We start from the raw sequence: 21248 nt of genomic DNA, 5'->3' as shown, positions 1-21248 counted from the left end.
GAGTGCCGCATTTTTATCGTCATTATATTCTTGTATTGCTCCAGCGAAAGAAGATGAGAATTAGAAAGGGATCAAAAATCTTTTCACCGGGCGTCTATTTTTTGTGGGAGGTAGTAGCAGAGTCGAAACTGGCAATAGAACAATCAACGTATCGAGACGTTCTTAAGATAATGTAAAACGAAAGTGAGCACTCACATCAAACATTACACATGCATGCCCCGACACTGAAAGAATTTGTGCATGTAAACTTTTGTCAATATCTGAAATTAAATAGGTCTTCTTCAGAATGGAAAATCATGCCATCAAGAAGTTGGGAATGATTTCAACAACCGCCAAAATCTTCAAAACTAACCGAGGGAATCGTACTCCAAATCAAAGAGCCAAAGTTTTTGTTTCAACCCCATCCATACCTTCCATTACAACCTGCCTCTCTACACTTAATTGCTAGGCCATGAAATGCGGATTTCCACTGAAGCGAAATGATTTCTTCCAGATCGACATGACGCGAAATGTACAATCAACTCAATGCTCACAGAAATTATAACCTGAATTATGCCATTCCTGTCCAGCCGTTCTCACAAAAGCGCCACGTTCTTCCATCAGTTTGAGTCTATGCTCTTTAGTCTCTTCAATCCCCATAAGTAATGGATTACCACCGGTATTAAAGTGCTCTCGCACCATTTCCATCAACTCCGGGGAGAGTTTCATATCTTTTGCCGAAGTATCCGCATTCAAGCCATTCTCATTCAAGAGCATTACTAACTCCGCAGGAAGCTTCGACAAAGCTGCTTTACGAGCCTCGGGGCTATTTCTAAATACAGAGTCGACCCACCAATCCAATCGTTGCGGTGGAACATTGGCGGTGGAAATAACACGCAAGGTTGGGTCTACGAGCCATAGGGCGATGAATCGTCGATGGCCTGGTTTGGTCGGATCTTCTAAGCGAAAAGAAGAAACTTTGTGTTGACTTTTTCATGCGTTAGCACCCAATATTTAAAGAACCAAGCCATCTACTTACAAGACGTTAGGAAAAGCAAGTAATCTTCCCTGACGTGTTTCGACACTACCATAATTTTGAAGACACGGGGAATCACCCTGCCCCAGATTTGTTCCAAAGACCTGCTCTAGCCAAGAGTAGGCATCTTGTCCAGTTCCGAGTTCATCGTCAATTTGCTCTGGTGTCTGCATACGGAATGAGAGATCATTCGAAGTGATATTCTCACTATCAAGATAGTAGAGCGCAGTACCGGCAATGTGCTCATTCATTTGTCCCTCGATCTTGACTTATGTTAGCGTTAGACTCTTTTTGGATAAGACAGTTTCACTCACATGCCAACTCCCCGCCGGAAATTCAGGCTTTTCCGGAGTAAGTTCAATAGATGCCATCTTAATGATGATTTGGAGACCGGACTCTTGAAATTGATGTTCAATGCGAAGCTTGATTGAATAGTCAACATCTTCGAAAAAAGGCTCTGGAATGACGGGTTTGCGTATTTCCCTCCATTTTTCTTCAGCTTCTTCCTCTTCTATTTCATTGTCAATGCCTTCGATATCTATTTCATCTTCATTGCCACTGCCGAAATCGGATTTCTTTTCGCCAACTACTTGCTCAGCGCGCGGAGGATTCCATAGCTCCGGATTTTCGTCGCTGGAATCAAGTCAGAATTAAGATAATTATCCCGAAAGGATTGGGGGAAACACCTACTCCCGGTCATCAGGGTACGGGAATCGAGGCTCTATTCTTCCCGCACCATGATTTTTATCATAGTTTGTATTAAGAGCAAGACATTGATTCCATAAGGGAAGAGTAGTCTCGACCAACTTTTCAATTGTCCTGTAAATCTCAGGGTACTTGGTTGGATGAATGTTGTTGATGTAACTGGTAAATTTGACTGTTCCATCTTCTTGGAAAGCTATATTTGCGGGCAACCATTGATACTTGTCTGACCAATAATGGTTTAGTCCTGCGCCCCAACTTTGATATCCCTTAGTCGTGGCGCTTGCCCCTCCCAATGGGATGATTTCACCTTTTCCTGCCCATTTTTCAACGGCATCACTGACTCCAACGACTTCATCTTTCATGACTCGGCTACGACCGTAGACTAAAGGGTACATTGAAGGATGTACAAGGTCTTGAACCATTTCACTCGAGTTTGGATGCCAGTCGAGTGATGAGGATTGATCCCTCTTGAGCGTATCAAACGCGTCGCGCAGAGATCTATGGAGCTCAGCAGAGACCAAACGATCCGATTTGGCAACAGACGCGCAGGCGTCAAGAGTTGGAATGACACTGGTTTTCTCATAATACTTGGCCTTGCTTCGAAGTTCTTCGATACACTTTTCAACATCAGGTTAGTAACAGAAGACATTGTGCGGAGAGGCACTTACACAATCAAAAGTACTGGTGTTCATGGTTCCCTCTAGCTGTCTGTCAAGTCTATCATGATTCGAGTGAATAGTGTCGTCGTAGCTCCGATTTTGTTGCTTATCACGAATTGCCATTATCCAAAATTGTTCGTCTGGAATAGCTAGAGCTTCTGCACGCCACTTGGACACGATTTCCTCGTTGAAGACTTTCTTGTGCCAATCTTCCTTATCCGTGAGACGATCCATGACGCTCATCATGGCCAGCTCTCGGACATAAATTAATTTGGACGTCGCACCCCAACAGCCGTGATGGGCACCAATTGGATAATGACTTGTGTCGTCGGAAAGGCTTTGTGGATCATGGCGCAGGGGAAGGCCGAGACCTGGATAATCTGGCATTGTTGAAGGCTTGGAGAATCTTTTCACTTTTTGTCGTTTTGATAGTTGTGTGTAGAGACGATGGAACGAACGGATGTGGTTGGTGTTTGCCATGAGAATGGTCGTTGGAATTTATACTCCGTCGCTCAGACCATTTGTTTGATCAACATGAAATGCCTGGTTGATGATGATTTGATCCTAGAATGCTCTGCCTGCCCTGCCTAAGAAAGAACAGGAGATAGTATTGCAAGATTGTTCAGGATTTGATATCATTGATGTAAGATCCAGGTACGCCTGGTATTGAACAACAGCAGCTAATCATTTTCGGCTTAGTTTAGGCAGAATACTCATTTTCATCTCCCAATTTCTCAAATAGGAAAAAGTGAATACTGATGATCCATTTATTTAACATCAGTTTCTCATTTTAGTGATTACTCTGCTTTCAAATCTGGAATTCTGAGTGAATATGGATATGATGCCTTAAATTGGAGAATGATCACGTGGCAACGGTATCACGAGATCACTGAGGGCGTGGTATTGAGACCGACAACGAGCATTTCATCTAGAGACTTCGGGACTGGTGCCAGTCCAACGGTTGAATACTGGGTATAAATCTAGAAGCGTTTGCTTGCATTATCCAAAACGTCCCTGCCAGGAGAGTTTAGTGAATCTAGCCGGTCGTTCTGCATATTTGAAGCTTCTCTTTTCTAAAATGATACCTACCTAGGTGAATAGTAGGTAGTGCCCAGGTGTTACAAGATATGTATGTATTAATGATATACAGAAGTTATTCGTTACTCATATCAGCTATTTTTCAATACCTCTTTTCCAAACCGTTGTTCTATTATCGTCGTCAGGTCTTCCCTAATCGTAGTATACGTATCTGCATCTTCTTTCTCAAGTAATTAGAATCGTTACCCTCTCACTCTCCAAAGTTGATTGCTATCTCCACCACCATCCTACTCTACCCATGAGCTCACACCCTTGGTCACATTTAACAAGCTAACTTGCATTCGAACAGCCTTGCATGAGATATAGATAGATATCTTACCATGACACCCACAGGGAATTCCATATCTCATCACCATCAAATCCCAATGCAACCTCGAAATCCAAGGAGCTCCCTACCTTTTTCACCTGGGAATTTTCGTTGTCATTTTCTCAGTTGTTGAAATATAAAATTGTTCGCGGCCGCTTAGAGGTATACAGAATTGTGTAAGTATTGCTTCTTACTGATTATTACTCGCAGTGAATGGGGACATGCGTGCCATGAATCCTCAATTTCTCTTCCCTTGGTGTAGTTCACCATTGATATGTGCAACCAATGCATACCTCTTAGGACGAGGGGAAAGACTTTACATAACCCACTTGGATTCTCACTTGCTAGCGATCACAATGTATTTTACACATCTGATTCTATATCCCTCCATTATTCCCCAGCATCAAATGTCAACACTCACAAGGCAGACACATATCATAAAATGAATTTCCTTGATTGTTTCTCCTACTTGTGCTTTTCTAATTCAATATTTCGCTGTCATCCCATTTCTCCCCTCCCAATTATACCCGCACCTCATCAAAGTCCACTAAATGTAAGCTTTTCATAAGCCTTATTCATGATGTCAATAACGACAACTATTTGTTTCCAATGCATCGCTAATTCACTTTCCATCAAGCTAGGTTTTACTCCTCTTGATCAACCACGCTAAAATCTCTTCCCCGGCTTCTGCAAATCCCCCCAAGCAGTATTGACTTGTTTCTTAAGCTCCTTGAAACTAACAATAAAGCAATTTTCTCCATCTCTACTGGTCAATTGAATCTTCTCATCACTCCCCGCATCTAATTTATTCAAACAATTTAAAATCCATCCCATATCCGTAACTGGTCTTCCTTCCGGATCAACCGAATGAAACACATAATCTCTGAAGAGTTTCAAAGTATACTGATTTCCGGTTTCGCTCCATTGAGGGTTATTTTCATATTCTGGTCTCTCATTAATATTGCCGAGTTTAGCCATTAAGCGGACGAGTCGACCATTCTCAAGCTCACGACAGAGGTCGGAGGTTAATTCGTCATTCGCTTGGAGGGAGCTATCGAAGGCAGTGGCCATACGGCCGGAGATCCCTCGCATGAAAGTTTGTAATTCTTTAGTCTCCGGAGAAGAAGGAGTTGTGAGAAGCCACGTTATTGTATCGACAAGTTCTGCAGAGTAAATTCGGCTAAGGCTATCAATGTTGGTTTGCAAAATTTGAGGGTTGGTTTGAGGTGTAATTGATGCATTGACTGTGGCTAAGGATAACATAAGTATGCCGAATAAATGTAAATCTTCATATTGAAGTTCCTTGATATCCCGACGTTGATCGTAATGTAAGATGTCAAAGACAGGACATGCATTAAGACGAATTCGATTTTTGTCTGTAAGAATAACTTTACTCAAATGCATACATCGTACAGCAAAATTAGCCTGATGAACAGCCTTGATTGCAACTGTGATTTGTACAATGTATGACCAAAGAGTGTCTTCAGATATCCGAGGAAGTTGATTTCTATAACGGCTTGTAGTTGTGGTGGAAAAGTGATGCTCCAAAAGAGTCTTTGAAAGTGGATGGTAATTTGTGACAATGATTAGTGAACTACCATCTTTGAATTGTCGTGTAGTAAAAGCATCAATGAATGATACTATACCCGCACTATTGACTTCACTCCATTTCTTGATGGCTCGTATGGCTTTATCATTAGCAAGAGTATAGCCTATCATTCGTTAGTACTCGTTCATAACAAGGAATGTATGTAGCTATCCCACCTTCTAGTCGTCTCAAGCAGTAATATTTGTTATTCTTTTCTGAACGCGCTTTGTATACCCAACTTGTGCAACCAAAAACAGTGGTGCTCCTATTCTGAGTTGTGTCTAGAGCGACGAGAGAATAGTATGAATACGGTGACACACCAATGTTCGGAAGGGCATCTAGTTTGATTAGTCATGAAACCATCATAATATTTCTTATACTTACTTGGCATTACTTGTTGAACGGCTTCAGACTTTCTTTGAAGGTCTTCACGAAGCCGGTCGGAGAGGAAAAGATCATGGATAGATTTTTGATAAGGCGTCAAATTATCCGCATGTGGACCAATCGGGGCGTAAAGGTGGTAATTTAGAGGCTGGACATTATAGCTTGGTTGTCCTTGAAAGTAAGTTCCACCTGTTCCTCCACCTGCTACACCTGCTCCTGCTAAAATGCCAAGGTCTTCAGAATAGTGGTTCTGAAATGTGGCAGGAATCGCTTGAGAGACATTTCCCATCGAGAAAGGATCATATGTAGCTTCAGGTGTGGCACCGTTGGTGGGTAGCTTATTTTATATCAGTACTTGATTCAATAACCAATAAATACTCTCATGCCTAAGTTGGACATGGATGTAATAGTTAAGGATAGCTGAAGTGGTGCGCTTACAGTCTGAGAGAGATCATAGTTCTGTGGAGTAAAGTCTCTCTGTGTTGGATTAAATTGAGGTATCTCTGGGTCGAGCGGTGCATTTGGTGTGGCAGTCCCACTCGTGAGTCCTCGAGGAGTGAATGGAGCTGCATTTGCAGCTTGCGAAGTTATTGAAGATACTCCTTTATTGGATGAGGATATGGTTGCTGGTGTGAAAGAAGGCGAATCTACGTTCAGTGCTTTCTTTGGCCTATCGTCGTTAAAGTTAGCATTCGACAATGGAAGTTTTTGTCCTGGCATCTCATTCGATCCCAAATCTCCGCGATGACAAGGTATTGCAGAACGACTCTGTTCTTGCGGATTGATTGAAGAATGATTAAATTCTGTCTGACTGCTGGTTGGGGAATAGTCTGTCGAACCCGAAGTATTTCTATCTTTCCAAACTCTTTTGCGAGGACTTTTTATGGGGTTAACGCCTTGTTTTTGAAAAACTGTGTGATCCTTTTGGGCCTTGACCAACCATGACCTCTGCCATGTATTATCCATTCTTTGTGGTCAACTTAGATTTGGCAATCCATCGAGTCCGTACAGTCCAAAGATGTAGAATGTGATCTGGGAGCTGCTTTGCTGAGATTTTTATTGACTAAAACCTGCATGTCGATAAAAATTTGTTGTTCTTGATGTTACAGGAGATGGTTGTGCAATGAAGAGTAGAAAGATCGAGTTTGGTATCAAAACGATATGCAATTCGAATAGAGTCGCAATAAAGACAGAATAGGCAAGTAGCACCCCCACGACGATCCTATAACAGCAGGAGCCAACCACGAGACTGGGTAAGTTGCCAGAAATGAGTAACCATGGTCCAAATACCCCCGAAGTTAGACAGTTTTTGTATAGTGGAAAAGGAATTTGACCAGTTGCAACATCAAGTATGAATGCCGAGACAGGCTTTGCGCAATATTCGAATCGACGAAAGCGAACTTCGGGGGACTATCACAGCTCCAGATCATTTCCTTCTGTTCTTGAAAAACAGAGACTGCCACACATTGCAAAGTATATGGTGACAACGACCCGGAAAATCATTCAACAGTCTGTTTATTCAAAGCAACACGTAACTTTCCCAATATAGGATCGAAATGTTATTTTCCATAGTTGCCATTGAAATACATCTCAGTTTTAGCTGGAATGAGGATCCGCTGGCTCTACAAGGGCCATTGCCATGGAGGTAGACTAATTCGAGGAAAGGAATCCTATCCAGCGCAGCGAGTCATGGGATTTGGGCACTTGGCCCCATAGTAGTGAACAGAATGCCAATTCATTCGGAATTCAACTCCATTAAATTCCAATACCGATGACGACCATTTCCAAAGTCCAAGGCGAAACTTATTTGAAAGTCCAAATATTTGGCGAGATCGAAATTGAAGAGGTTCATATCCCTTATTTGAATCCGAAGAAACTGAAAACAAACTCACTGATCGATTATTCCTCCAAGTCCCTTGTTAGGATCATGATTAAAGGCACAACCTTGATCCTCATAACGGCAATGCCCATATATCAGAACATTTCGACATAGGGTATCCTTCGCGTTTTCTAGTACAGCTTCATCAATATCCGTTTTCATTTCCTGTGCATATCAAGCCAAGAATGCGCATAAAACATACCACGTCCTTTCGGCCTCGGAGAACTCGTCGGTCTGCGGAGTTCGGGTTGATTGAATCTTGTAGCCGCCATTGTTTTATATTATATTTCAAATTCTTGCTTCAAGGTGAAGAGAACTATCTGCCGGACCCCAATGACACTTTAGGAAGCCTAATGAAAAGGAATCATGTTAGCTCGGTTCAATTCAACTAATGAGGTGGTTTCAAGTATCATCTAGCGTTTCCAAAAGGAAATTGACCGCAGCGACACGTAAAAGGGGTAAAATGAAGGGAGTAAGTGATGGATATGCTTCTTGCTCACTTGAATCTGGCTGACATTTCCTAAAATCCAATAAGACGAAGATTGGTCCTTGTGTGAGGTTTAATGAGTAGAAATGATATTCAACATAAGAGCTATACAAAGAATCCTGCCAAGGAACAGACAGATCAAAACCAATGTGACATGTAGCACATTCAATGAAAGTTTAGACTAATAGTCGTGTTGAGGCTGAAGATATCATAATATATATGACGCGGGGTGGAGGTTTCTTTGAAGGTGGGAACATTGGCTGGCTGGTGGTGATGCACCAGAAGTTAATGCGATCCGATAAAGAGGTGGATCCAGATTTTCAGCCTTGTTGTGGCTTGAGCGGGAACTTAGTTTATCCGATACCGATCTGTGGCTCAATCATTGAACAATCATCATTAATTCTAGAACTGCTGTTTCCGTACTTCTGAGCTAATATCTCCCTAGTGAATCGTGATATCACACCAAGTTTAATTTGAATATAAAGAACGATTCACTATTATCTGGCCACTACTACGGCATTCATCATTTCTACTGAACATGCAAAAATATTTCAAGTAACTTCTGTCTTTTGGACAACACGACAAACAAACTGACAGCACAAACAATGGCTACTCCAGATACCGATATCAGCCAGCTGTCCGAAACACAGCAGGCAGCTTTACAACAATTACTTGCGGTAACTGGTCAAGAAGTAGATCAAGCAGTCCCTCTATTGCAGAGATCACAATGGAGTGTTGAGGTAAGAATTCGAGCCTTATCCTTCAATGATCCCATATCCATCTTTGTATTAATTCTTGATAGATTGCAATCGCAAAGTTCTTTGACGGCGAAGATGATTCTTTGACAGCAGCAGGGCTAGCAGCTCAAAACGTTCCACCTCCTCGAGCTTCGAGACAAGAAAACCTTCAATATAGTCTTCTCAACGAATCCTCAAATCGATCGAGAGCTCAAAATGTGGACTCGGCTCCAAGAATTGTTCCTCAGCCGGAGGATCAAGTAATTCGAAGACCAAATCTTATTTTCGCCATACTATTCGCACCATTCAGTGTGCTCTACAAAATTTTCTCGATGGGATATAGAGCCTTTGCATTTTTGTTTCCTTTCCTACCAAGGTTCAGACCTACCGGCGCATCAAACACAATGGGACGGAGGTCACTCAAACCGAGAGATGCAGCAACACGCACAAAGCGGGAGTTCGAGGAAGAATATGGACCAAACAATATACCATTTTTCGATGGAGGTTATGCGCAAGCATTGGATCTTGCAAAAAAAGATTTAAAATTCCTTATTGTTCATTTAATGTCTCCGGAACATGACGATACATCCGATTTTGTGCACCAAACTTTGCTTTCCGAGGAAGTTACCTCATTTCTCGGGAATAAAACCAATAACATAATATTTTGGATGGGAGATGTACGCGATTCAGAAGCATATCAAGTCTCTTCGGCTTTGAGATGTACCAAATTTCCATTCACAGCCTTAATTACCCATACACCCGACCAAGGAGCTACATCAATGTCGGTTATTGCTAGAATCTCTGGACAAGAAGCACCTGGCGCATTCGTAGCGAAATTACAAAGCGCAATGGGACAGCATTCCGAGAAATTGGCTGCAGTTCGTGCACAACGTTCAGCGCAAAACTTCGAACGCACATTAAGAGAAGAACAAGATTCTGCCTATGAGCAATCTTTAGCACAAGATAGAGAACGTGCTAGACAGAGAAAGGAAGCAGAAGCCGCGGCTGCAGCAGAAGAAAAGAGGAGGAAGGAAGAAGCAGAAGCTGCTGCCAAATTAGCCGAAAATCGAAAACAATGGAAACAATGGCGAGTACAAGCCATTCAACCAGAACCTGAGCCAGGAACGAATGTTGTTCGAGTTGCATTGAGAATGCCAGAAGGCGCTAGAATTACTCGACGTTTCGAAGCGAATTCAGGAATCGAAGAACTTTACGCATTTGTCGAATGCCATGATTTACTTGAAACTGGCAAGGAGTACAATAGGCAAAAGCCGGAAGGATATGAACACAAATATAATTTCAGATTAGTGCAAAGCATACCGAGAGAAGTGTATGGGATTGAAGGGGGAGGAACAATTGGGGAGAGAGTTGGCAAGAGTGCGAACTTGATTGTGGAATCTATTGATGATGAGGATGAGAATGATGATAATGAATAAAATGGGGTGGTAATTTAGTTGATGCTGGTATACTATGGTATATTATACCGTTGGCGTTTGGATTGACTCCGGCTAGAGTTTTATATCTATAGTAGTATTAAAGCATCACTGCGTGGGTGGCATAGACTCTTTACAAATAAATTCATCTATCATCAAGTATAATGCTCTCTGAAAATAGCATGATGTGACGCTCCCAAACATATAGATTCTGTTAACCATCATATTGCAGGCCACCAGTCAACTTCTTCTTTATCCGAAGTCCCTAATTATTTCATGTTCATGTGTTATGTGTTCGTTCAACTCTCCTATTTGGAACTCGGCACCATTCCTATAGCTCTCTGATGCTTTTTTTCACTGCCTAAACTTTCCCACAATATTCAATCAACTTTATGGGCTATTAAAAACCATTCCTCCCTTCTTCCGCATTTCCCACATCATAACAAGTTTGCATTACCCCTCTGATCACAATTCTTGGGGGGCAAAAATCGAAGTGAACTTATCAGTAGAATAGGGATTGGGAACTGAGAACTCCGAGCATACTATAATATCTGCCAGTGTACTGAACGAGCTCCCTACTCCTAGACTATACTTTCACGCGTATAATGTTTGGAAAATGTTGTCGCAAGCATTTCAAAGGGGAATGGTTGTACTTTTAAGTTTGAGCAATTAGTGTTAGACGAGTAGAATTTACAGTCAGCGGAGTACAAAGTGAGATCAGAAAAATAGTATCCAGGACATTTCATTGCGATATATCCATGAATTTGCTAGAGGATACCACCCAAGAGTTCTTGAAGTTGCCTACATTTAAGTTTCTCTCTCAAGATCCTGTTGAGAATAACAATAATTCTTCTTCATATAATCTAATTTCAATATTTCCATCACTTTCTCTCATCTCTTCTTTCCTCTCTGTTCCTAAATCTGCTTTCCAATCTCGAAACTTTGTTCCTCTTTGTAAACCTATGCAAAGTCACCAATTCGTCTCCCGTCTCCTCGTCTCTCCACCCTCAAGTACCACACTCTCACATTGTCTAACGCCAAACACTAATCAAATATAACCTCAACAGTATAGAAGAAATCACAAAGCGTCAACTACAAGTTATATCTAAATAGAGACTCCCGGTAGGAACTCGAATGGAGATATGTTTGAAACAGAAAGAAAGACATACTTGCGAATGAGGTATGTGCTTTATATGATTATATTTGCATAGCCAAAATATACAGCGGTCACTAAGGAGAGCCAGGCTAGAGTAAGGAGCTCATCTACTGTGATTGTTTGTCAGAAGCATGTTTGTGGTTGTGTACTTGCGAAGTGAATTTAGTGAGGTGGGAAAACAGAGAATCGGAATTGAGAGGAACATGCTTATACGTATGATTTGGTGATGGAAGATCATCCGAGGTCTCATGATTCTGACAAAAAAAGAGTTTTAATATACCTACTAGACAGGATATGAAGCAAAACCCGAGATTATCAATATAATCTTCAATTTTCATGCATAATTGGATATCCGGGAATTATTCTCGATCTACGTTTCTTACATTAAATTGACCTATACTTTTGTGCTCATATCTATAACAACTACCGATATAATAAAGACATATACGTTGAATATCCTCTCGCTTCTCCTTACATCAACCCCGCATTCTTTCATCTAGCGAATGAGCTAATATATATATACTCAACTTTCAGCTAGACAAACAAGCTTTAGACTTGACTAAATTGAAGGTGACACATGTCATCCTAACGTTAAATTTAATCATTAATTATCAAGTATTGCTTAGAATAGGTATATGTACAAGAATTAAATTATAGTGTCGTTCTCATGCTATAATTCATACATATCCTCCCAACTCCAGCACTATACAATTCTTGTGTCTTTTTCTTGATTCTCAAGCACATCCTAAAACATCAGACAGACCTATAAAATATCGACACTATTTCTTTTCATCATATTACTACCATCTGACGCTAGTTAATTAGAGAATTTGCGAAAAAGAGTAGAGGTTAGAAATAGGACTACATGAGGAGGAGAAGCAGGGGAAGAAGAGGGGAAGTCATGGAAGGTATAAGCAATAAACGCAATCAGGAGGAGAGATACCAAAACAGTTGACGAAGAGAAATAATCAAGAATCAAAAAGAAAAAGATGTATCAGTCATTCACCAACAAAATCCAGATAAACAAAAATATACAAGCAGACCACTTATGAACCTAGTCCAGAAATAGACAGATACACAGAATCACTCCTATCCTTCCGCCCATCATTTCCCTCACTATCATTACGAGCTTTCATTTCATTTCTTCTTTCCTCAATACAGTCCCCCCTCCCATCCGCTCCGTCTCGCTTCATCCCATAACCTCGCATCTCCTATTTCCCCTCCATATGCATACCCCGTTCTTACCTCTCCATATCCCGTCGCATATCCCGTCGCATATCCCGTCGCATATCCCGTCGCATATCCCGTCGCATAGGCTGTGTCGTGACTATATACGGATGATTATTAGCTTTGAAAGTGACAGTATGAGTAAGTGATATAGGAAGCGGGGTTGTAGGTTTTAGTATTAGAGGGGGGGGCGGGAAAATAAGCGGAAAAATAAGAGTAGAGAGAGAGAGAGAGAAAAGTGGATAGGAGAGTATATCAACTCTACAGAGAAGAAAAAGAAATAAAAAGAGATTCAATCAACTCCCAAACGAAAGAAAACACGCGAAAATGACCATCCACCTATCCATCCCCACAACAAGTATCCTCACCTCAACTTCCCTAATCAAACCCTCGAACCCAAAATCTCAATATTCCTCCACAATACATCAAACCTTCCCCTCCTCTCTCCAGAGTCTCAAAAAAATCCACCAACAAAACGAAGCAAAATTAAAATAAATACAAGAAATCAACTCACCCCACACAACTACCAATCGGATCCTCAATCCACCCTACCAAGCGAAAACTACTCCTCATACTAAAAGGATGAAGACAGTATTTCCTCAGAAAAGACCTTATTTTCTTCTCACGTTTTTCTTTCCCATTCCCATTCTCATTCCTATTTCTTAATTCATTTCCCCTTTCCCTTTCCCTTTCCTCTCCATCTCCACCCCCATCCCCCATTCTCCAATCCCCTAGAAATCCCCTCGCCCTTTCAAAATTTTTCCACCTCTCCATACATATATTCGCTATCGATATCCCCATTCCCCTATCACTTCTCCTTATAACATTCAAACCCAAAGCATCAGAAACAGAAACCTCAGATCTTGAAGTCAAAGTCGACGTGGACATCTCAAGCGAAAGTTCCGGAACCGTTGGGATAGATGAACAAGACATGTACGAACCATTATCTATATCTTTACCAGGATCCGCAGTGGCATATCCAAGCGTATTGATAGAATACACACTACTTGCAGAAAAACTTATATCTCTCCCCTCCACCCCTCCTTCATTTTCACACCGGAGTACATGGGATTGATTTCGCGACTGAGAAGTCCCTCCATCCACCTTCCTCACCACCGCCACCTCATCTCGACAAAGCGTCACCGTAACCGCAGGCCGAAAACTAACAGAATATTTATCCGTCTCCACATTTCGAATCAACCCATCATCTTTCTCCCATCCCGATATCTCGGAGTTTGCGAACGAAGCCTGAACGTGAGTATCAGAACGAGCCTGGACCTGCGAAAATGACCTCAGAGAACTCGAACCCGACGAGGTACGACGGAATGAAGTGCGTTTGAAAGGGGATCGACGATGTCGTTGATGAGAGGGTGGCATTTTAAATTTCTCCTTTCCTTTCTCCTTTTCCTTTCACAAGAGATGAATAAGTTTCAAAAATCTAAAATCCCCCGTCTTCAACTCTTTTTCCGCAATAATCCCATGCGTATCCACACGCACTCGAAATAAGATGAAAACCTGCGGAAGAAATCCCCATGAGAAATATCACCCCGTCATACATATCATATCCTCCACTCTATCCAAAATACAAACATGGAACTACAGATGGAAGTACCAAAAGTCTCATCTCAATTAAATTTATCTCCATTCAAACCCCACCATTCATTATGCAAAATATGAATATGAATATGAATCTGCGTTCAAGACCCCGACTCAGACTCAGACTCAGACTCAGACTTAGACTTAGACTTAGACTCAGAATTTGATTTCACCTGAAATATTGGTGCAACAATACAAAACAATACAATACAGTCTATTCGTTTATCCCTTCCCCCTCCCCCTGATCCCCTTTCCCCAAGATTCAAGTGAAAATACACGATACAATAGAATACAATATAGCACAGCAAATAAACCTCATCGATCCAAAAACACAAACCTCATGCCATACCACAGCAGCAGACGAGCAGACTAGCAGCCAGCAAAAAAAGAACAAAAAGCGAAAGGATAACAATTACACTCAGAATAAAATAGCAGAAATACCCAAAGACACAAGAAGACACAAGAGACAATAAAAACAAGACAAACAAAACAAGAAGACGAAACAGTATTCTTACCAAAATCTATCCCCCTCTGCACTCTGCACACTCTACCTAGAAAAAATAGAAAAAACAGAAAGAAAGAAACTATGACAACTTGACTAAAATGAATGACCCAACAACAAAACACAAAACACAAGACTTCAATTCATTTAATCCTTCAATTCCCTACATCTTCGATTCCCCTCCCCCTCGCCTCCCCCTCCCCCTTCGCCTCTCGCTCTCTCTCTCCTCTCTCTCGCCCCAAAAATCCATTCCCTACCACACTATCTAACTGCGTACAAAGCAAAGTTCATAAACCCCTGCATTTCTAGTTTTCCATTCCCATTTCTCATTTCTGTTTTCTGCTTCCCTAATTATTTATCTCCCCCCCTTATCTCCCCCTCATCTCTCTCTCATCTCCTCCTTATCTTCCCCTTATCTCCCCTTTATCTTTTCTTTATCTTCCCTTCATTTCTCTCTCATCTCTCTCTCATTTCCTCTTCATCTCCCTCTCATCTCTTTTTTATCTCTCCCTCATCTCTCTCTTATCTTCCCCTCATCTCTCCTTCATCTCCCCCTCATCTCCTCCAAACAGAAATCTTCCAAAATATAAATCACATACTCACATATACACTTACACTTACACTTACACCTACACCTACACCTACACTTACACCTATACCTATACATACACCTACAACACCAATCCCATAATCCACAACCTCACTCCAAGTATTCAAATCCACTTCCACCTCCCACCAATCCCAAGCCACTGTGCAATCCCCTATGAAATTCCGTCTTGGCTGGGGAAGAAAATCAGGTATCACGACACACCACATCACACCACACCACATCCCCGACCCGAAATGTTTCTTTTTGTTCTGCGGGGATGTAACATCTTGAAAGCTGTGTGAGTATCACAAGTACAACTTTGTAGCACCCGCACCCGCATACGCATACGCACAGGTACAAACACAAACACAAGCACATACGATTCAATTCAAACCCAAAAGTCATAAGTTCAAGATAAAAGCACATATTTCTATTTACCCCCTCCCCCTTCGCTGCTAACTATCACCACCGACTATCACTCATCCCCCATCTCGATAAATACACACCTGCATCAACAAAGCAAGAGACGGGTATAATGCTCGCATATTTGCAAACAATGCAATGCAATGAAACATTGCGAAATGTGTAATGCAAATCAAGCAAAAGCCACAGTAAATACAAATGCAAATGCTCAAAAATATGATAGAAATGTATACAAAGTTTTGGTATCCATTAGACATCTTAGAAGACTATCCCCCCATTACATCATCATTATTAGCTCCTCCATATATTTGTCATTTTGTCCATTATTAGTAGACATTCATCATATCTATCCACTCGATCCTCCAGCGTCATACACCCTTAACTTGCTCTCTCCTTGTCGTAAAGATCCCCCTAACTGAACCGATTAAAAATCAAAGAGAATATTTAAGCCGTTTGTTCGTTCTCGGCTTCGGACTTAGCCTCAGGAGTAGCATTTCCTGATGCGGCCGCGGCAGCAGCGGCAGCAGCAGCCGCCTTTCTCTTCTTCTTCTTAAGGGTAGACTTTGATGGGGATGTCGAAGATGATGGAGATCCTGGAGATGTTGGGGAAGTTGGGGTAGTTGGTGATGTTGGTGTGGCTGGTGACTTCAACTCAATAGTCTTAACATTGTCCTTGATTTGACCAAGTCCCTTCTCATTCAAGAAAACACCCTCTTGAGCAATCAACTCAACCTTGGTCAAAACTTCCTTAGTATCGAATTTCTCAGTTGTAGTCTTAATTTCAGTCAAGACACCATCTTGAGCAGAGATGCTTGTGATGATTTCTTTGACGGATGATTCAAGACCAGTGATGTCAGTTTCCTTGAAGGATGGAGCTGGGGTAGATTTAATTTCATCAACGGTAGTCTTAACGGAGGCGATGGAAGACTCAATGTTAGAAAGATCAATCTTTTCTGGTGCAGGTGATGCCTTGACTTCTTCAATAGCTGCCTTGATTTCGGAGATAGATGATTCAATTGAGCTTAGATCAATCTTTTCTGGTGCAGGTGATGCCTTGACTTCTTCAATAGCTGCCTTGATTTCGGAGATAGATGATTCAATTGAGCTTAGATCAATCTTTTCTGGTGCAGGTAATGCCTTGACTTCTTCAATAGCTGCCTTGATTTCGGAGATAGATGATTCAATTGAGCTTAAATCAATCTTCTCTGGTGCTGGAGCAGCCTTGATTTCATCGACGGATGACTTGACGGCAGCAATAGATGATTCAATGTTAGAAAGGTCAGTAGGTTCATGAGTTGGGGCTGGGGTAGCCTTAATCTCATCCACTGTAGCCTTAACAGCTGCAATGGAAGACTCAATGTTGGAAAGATCAACTGCCTTTTGTTCTTGAGCTGGAGTAGCCTTGATTTCATCAACGGTACTCTTAACTGAAGCAATAGATGCCTCAATTACGCTCAAGTCGATCTTTTCGTGAGCTGGAGCTTCCTTGGCCTTTATTTCTTCAACAATGGACTTGACAGACTCGATGGAAGATTCAATCTTGCTCAAATCAACTGATTCTGGAACTGGTGATTCTTTAGCCTTGATCTCATCAACCGCGCTCTTGACAGAGGCAATCGATGCCTCAATAGCACTCAAATCGATCTTTTCGGCAGCTGGGGTCTCCTTTGTCTTGATCTCCTCGACAGATACCTTGATAGACTCGATCGATGACTCGATTTGACTCAAATCAACCCTTTCAACAGCTGGGGTCTCCTTGTTCTTAATATCCTCGATAGATGCCTTGACGGATTCGATCGATGACTCGATTTGACTCAAATCAACCTTTTCGACAGCTGGGGTCTCCTTGTTCTTAATATCCTCGATAGATGCCTTGACGGATTCGATCGATGACTCGACTTGACTCAAATCAACCTTTTCAACAACTGGGGTCTCCTTAGCCTTGATTTCCTCAACAATTACCTTGACAGACTCGATGGATGATTCGATGTTGCTTAAATCAACCTTCTCGGCAGCTGGATATTCCTTGGTCTTAATTTCCTCAATAGATACCTTGATGGATTCAATTGAAGATTCGACGTTGCTTAAATCAATCTTCTCGAAAGCTGGGAATTCCTTGGTCTTAATTTCCTCAACAGATACCTTGATGGATTCGATTGAAGATTCGACATTGCTTAAATCAACCTTCTCGGCAGATGGGGGTTCCTTGGCCTTAATTTCCTCAACAATAGTCTTAATCTCGTTAACGGAGCTCTCAATGGTAGAGAGATCAGTCTTTTCTGGTGCTGGAACTGATTTGATTTCGTTGAGAGTACCGGAATGAGATTCGAGAGCTGCCTTGATTTCAGCGACGGAGGATTCGAGAGAAGAAAGATCGACTGGTCCAGAAGCGGAAGACTTGATCTCCTCAAGAGTGCTCTTGTGGGATTCGAGGGTAGATGTGATTGGAGAGAAATCAACTTCCTTAGGAGCGGCACCAGTAGAAGTCTTGATATCCTGGAGAGTAGCGATGATTTCCTTGACAGAAGATTCTAAGCCGGAAATATCAGTTGGCTCAGGGATAGCAGCTGGTGTAGAAGTAGATTCCTTGATAGACGCCACGTTAGAAGCAACTTCCTTGAGTTGAGCATCAATTGGAGAGAGGTCGATGGTTTCGTGAGCTGGAGCTGGGGTAGATTTAATTTCATTGACGGTAGCAGAGATTTCCTTAACGGAAGCTTCCAATCCAGAAATATCAGTCTTCTCAACAGCGGCAGCTGGAGCAGAAACAGTTTCCTTAACCTCACCCAATGTAGAGAGAATTTCCTTGACAGATGATTCAAGACCAGAGATATCGACAGTAGATGGTGCAGGTGCGGACTTGATTTCCTCAATGGAAGCAGTAATATCCTTGATGGAGTTCTCGAGACCAGAAATATCAGTTGGGGCAGAAGCAGGAGTAGATTTAATCTCTCCAAGAGTTGAAGCATGTCCTTCAGCGGCAGACTTGATTTCGTTCAAAACAGCAGCATGGGAAGCATGAGATTCGTTGGAAGAGTTAACAGCAGAGAGGATATCCTTGGAGGTAGCACTTGAGTCAGATTCCTTGATGGCGGCAACATCACTCTTGATAATAGCAAGGTCGGATGTGATGGCATTGAATGCTTCCTCATTTGTAGCACTCTTGAGAGCAGCAACCTCTGAAGCAATTCCATCCAACTTTGTAGTGTGTAATTCCAAAACCGATGTGTCTTGAGGAGAAGAAGATTTCTCACTCAATCCCTCCAATAAAGATGTCATCTTAGCAAGAGCTTCTTCGACGGCAGCTAATTTGCTTGCAGTCTCTGCATTGCTAGCATCGATTTGTTGAGAAAGCTTGGTAGCTGTGGCAGCGAGTTTGGTATCGACAGCATCAACATTGAGGGAAACATTTTGAATGGCGGTAGGGATAGAACTGATGGATGATTCGAAGGCTGGTTTAATCTGCGAGACCAAAGAGGTGGCGATAGCATTTGAAAATACATCCGAGTTCAAGGCCTTCTTGACAGCCTCCTCGATAGCAGCCTCGACGATTTCTATATCCCTAGCATCACGCTCGGCAGATGTAGTTGAATCCTCTCCACCTGATGTAGTAGTAGTTGTGCGAGAAAGAGGAGCTCCAATAGCCCTTGGAGGGGAAGCGGTACGACCTAACAAACGACCGAACATGGTTGGATTGAAGATTGCGTATGGTAGGTGAGAGATGTATCGAAAAAGAGACATCCGAGAGAACCTGGATGTTTACTTTCTCTTCTACTCACTTTTTTCCCTTCCTTCTTGTGAGATGGTAGCACAAGGGGGGTGGAAAAAGAGGAGATGGAGTGAGGTTGACTTGCAGGTTGGGAGAAAAAAGTCGGAGAGACTTGTGATGTGGTAAGGCAATGAGTGTGAGCTCTTTTCTTTTTCCCAATACGGTAGATGGGACCAACAATGAGCAAGGAAAAAAGACAAGGTTGGGAGGAAATGGGTGGGTTTGTATGGGTAGAATTGAGGGGTTGGTAGGACGGCAAGGTGAATGGATGAATCGAATCAAAGATTTGGAGGTAAAAGGAAAAAATTTATTTATTGAATCCATGAAAAGATTAACCTCCACTCACCAATTGTCTTGATAGGTTGGATGGGAATATCTTCTATCCACTTTATGCAATTTTCACCATCCAGCCAATGATTCTTGACATGTTTGAAGAATTACGGTCATGATTGAATTAAATATAAATATAATTATAATTACCGTATTGGGATATTATATGTGTCCATTGTAAATGAATGAATGAATCAATCAATCCATCCATCCATGATTGTTGGTTGTAGTGGGCGAGGAGTTGACCATACCATTGTTGGACCCTCCCTCTTGAAAAAAAAGTCTTCAGTCAAAAATGAGGTTATCGATGAACATGAGGGGGTCCAATATTGACTAAGCTTTTTGTGGATTAGTCACACTCGGACCACTCAAAATTGGGTACAATTGGTCCATTGGTGGATGCATTGGTGGATGCATTAGTGGGTACATTAGTGGATCACAAGTTTACAACCTTCTCGAGACTTCTGTACTTCGTAGTCATTGTCTATCGAGATTCGAGCTACCCTCTCTCTACCCTTGTCATTTATACAGAATTTGTTGTCACCGCATCTTCATCCAAAAAAAGATTGCTAACGAAAATAAAGGTGTGAATGAGCTCTTTTTGCATTATTGATTCAAAAAGAATGGAAAAATTTGCTTATTTCGCATTCATCCTAAATACTCAGAGTATCATCAGAAGGCTATCGAAGGGTCATAGATGTAACATTTCAGAGAATAAAGTTCTCGGGATTGAAATTTCTCCAATGGATATCATGCCCGCTTCCTGTATGGGGAGAGAATGGAATGATAAAATAGGATGTTGACGTGCTGGCGCCGCATGTCTGCCCTATGTGTTGTGTATGTGCACTGTGTCTCGTGAACGTACGAGAAAGGAAAGGAAGATGGCCCCCACTAACGCATGAATTCTCCTATCATCGGTGAACAGTTGTCTAGACAACTCATGAGCATTACTGGATCCCTTGTGAGTGGTTATGTTTAGCTTTATGGAATCTCTAGAAGCTTCAAGAGTAAAAAAAGAAGCTTGTGAAGTTGTGAATGATGCTGGTCACGGAATTGATGGGTCGGGGAGATGTGGTCATTGAAAGTTTCATTCTTCTGGAAGTTTGAAAAGAAGCTTACGATATGGTAGAAAATGATATTTGAAGGCAGGTACTGTACAATTCAGTGGGACACCGAGCATGGGAATTGTCCATAGATTATTCAGTCGGAGCCCGGAACGTTGATTCGACCAATTTTTGGTCCGACTCTCGAGCTCCGGAGTCCGTATGTATACAGAGTATGTCTCCACGATGATCCATCTGCAAGCCTACAATATTTGTACGGTTCAAGGTTCATTCCATGCCAACGATGGTGATGATCTTTTG

General features: G+C 41.9%; 5 protein-coding genes across 5 annotated transcripts; 1 reads left to right on the top strand and 4 right to left on the bottom strand.

The window, feature by feature from the left end:
- Nucleotides 1–522: 522 nt before the first annotated feature.
- Nucleotides 523–2766, bottom strand: EAF02_011567 (uncharacterized protein; the record flags this gene model as incomplete). Its single annotated transcript, XM_038907614.1, has 5 exons — nt 523–967; nt 1019–1278; nt 1330–1648; nt 1706–2337; nt 2389–2766. 5 exons carry the CDS (start codon nt 2764–2766, stop codon nt 523–525), a joined length of 2034 nt encoding a protein of 677 aa, XP_038752627.1.
- Nucleotides 2767–4450: 1684 nt separating this feature from the next.
- On the bottom strand, nt 4451–7907 carry EAF02_011566 (uncharacterized protein; the record flags this gene model as incomplete). The annotated part of the gene is made up of 6 exons (XM_038907613.1): nt 4451–5496; nt 5549–5710; nt 5757–6093; nt 6195–6426; nt 7649–7766; nt 7838–7907. 6 exons carry the CDS (start codon nt 7905–7907, stop codon nt 4451–4453), a joined length of 1965 nt encoding a protein of 654 aa, XP_038752626.1.
- A 670-nt stretch (nt 7908–8577) lies between these two features.
- EAF02_011565 (uncharacterized protein) lies at nt 8578–10451 on the top strand. The gene is made up of 2 exons (XM_038907612.1): nt 8578–8862; nt 8925–10451. Exons 1-2 carry the CDS (start codon nt 8728–8730, stop codon nt 10293–10295), a joined length of 1506 nt encoding a protein of 501 aa, XP_038752625.1. The 5' UTR covers nt 8578–8727; the 3' UTR covers nt 10296–10451.
- A 2149-nt stretch (nt 10452–12600) lies between these two features.
- Nucleotides 12601–14052, bottom strand: EAF02_011564 (uncharacterized protein; the record flags this gene model as incomplete). Its single annotated transcript, XM_038907611.1, has 2 exons — nt 12601–12775; nt 13190–14052. The coding sequence occupies 2 exons, from the start codon at nt 14050–14052 to the stop codon at nt 12601–12603; spliced, it is 1038 nt and encodes a 345-aa protein (XP_038752624.1).
- A 2177-nt stretch (nt 14053–16229) lies between these two features.
- Nucleotides 16230–19472, bottom strand: EAF02_011563 (uncharacterized protein; the record flags this gene model as incomplete). Its single annotated transcript, XM_038907610.1, has 1 exon — nt 16230–19472. The coding sequence occupies one exon, from the start codon at nt 19470–19472 to the stop codon at nt 16230–16232; it is 3243 nt and encodes a 1080-aa protein (XP_038752623.1).
- Nucleotides 19473–21248: the final 1776 nt, after the last annotated feature.

The sequence above is a fragment of the Botrytis sinoallii genome (assembly GCF_014898435.1).
Source record: "Botrytis sinoallii strain Bc 23 chromosome Unknown BSIN_033, whole genome shotgun sequence".
NCBI classification, from domain to species: domain Eukaryota; kingdom Fungi; phylum Ascomycota; class Leotiomycetes; order Helotiales; family Sclerotiniaceae; genus Botrytis; species Botrytis sinoallii.
Note: the sequence above shows the minus strand (reverse complement) of the source record. Positions and strands in the feature narration are given on the sequence as shown.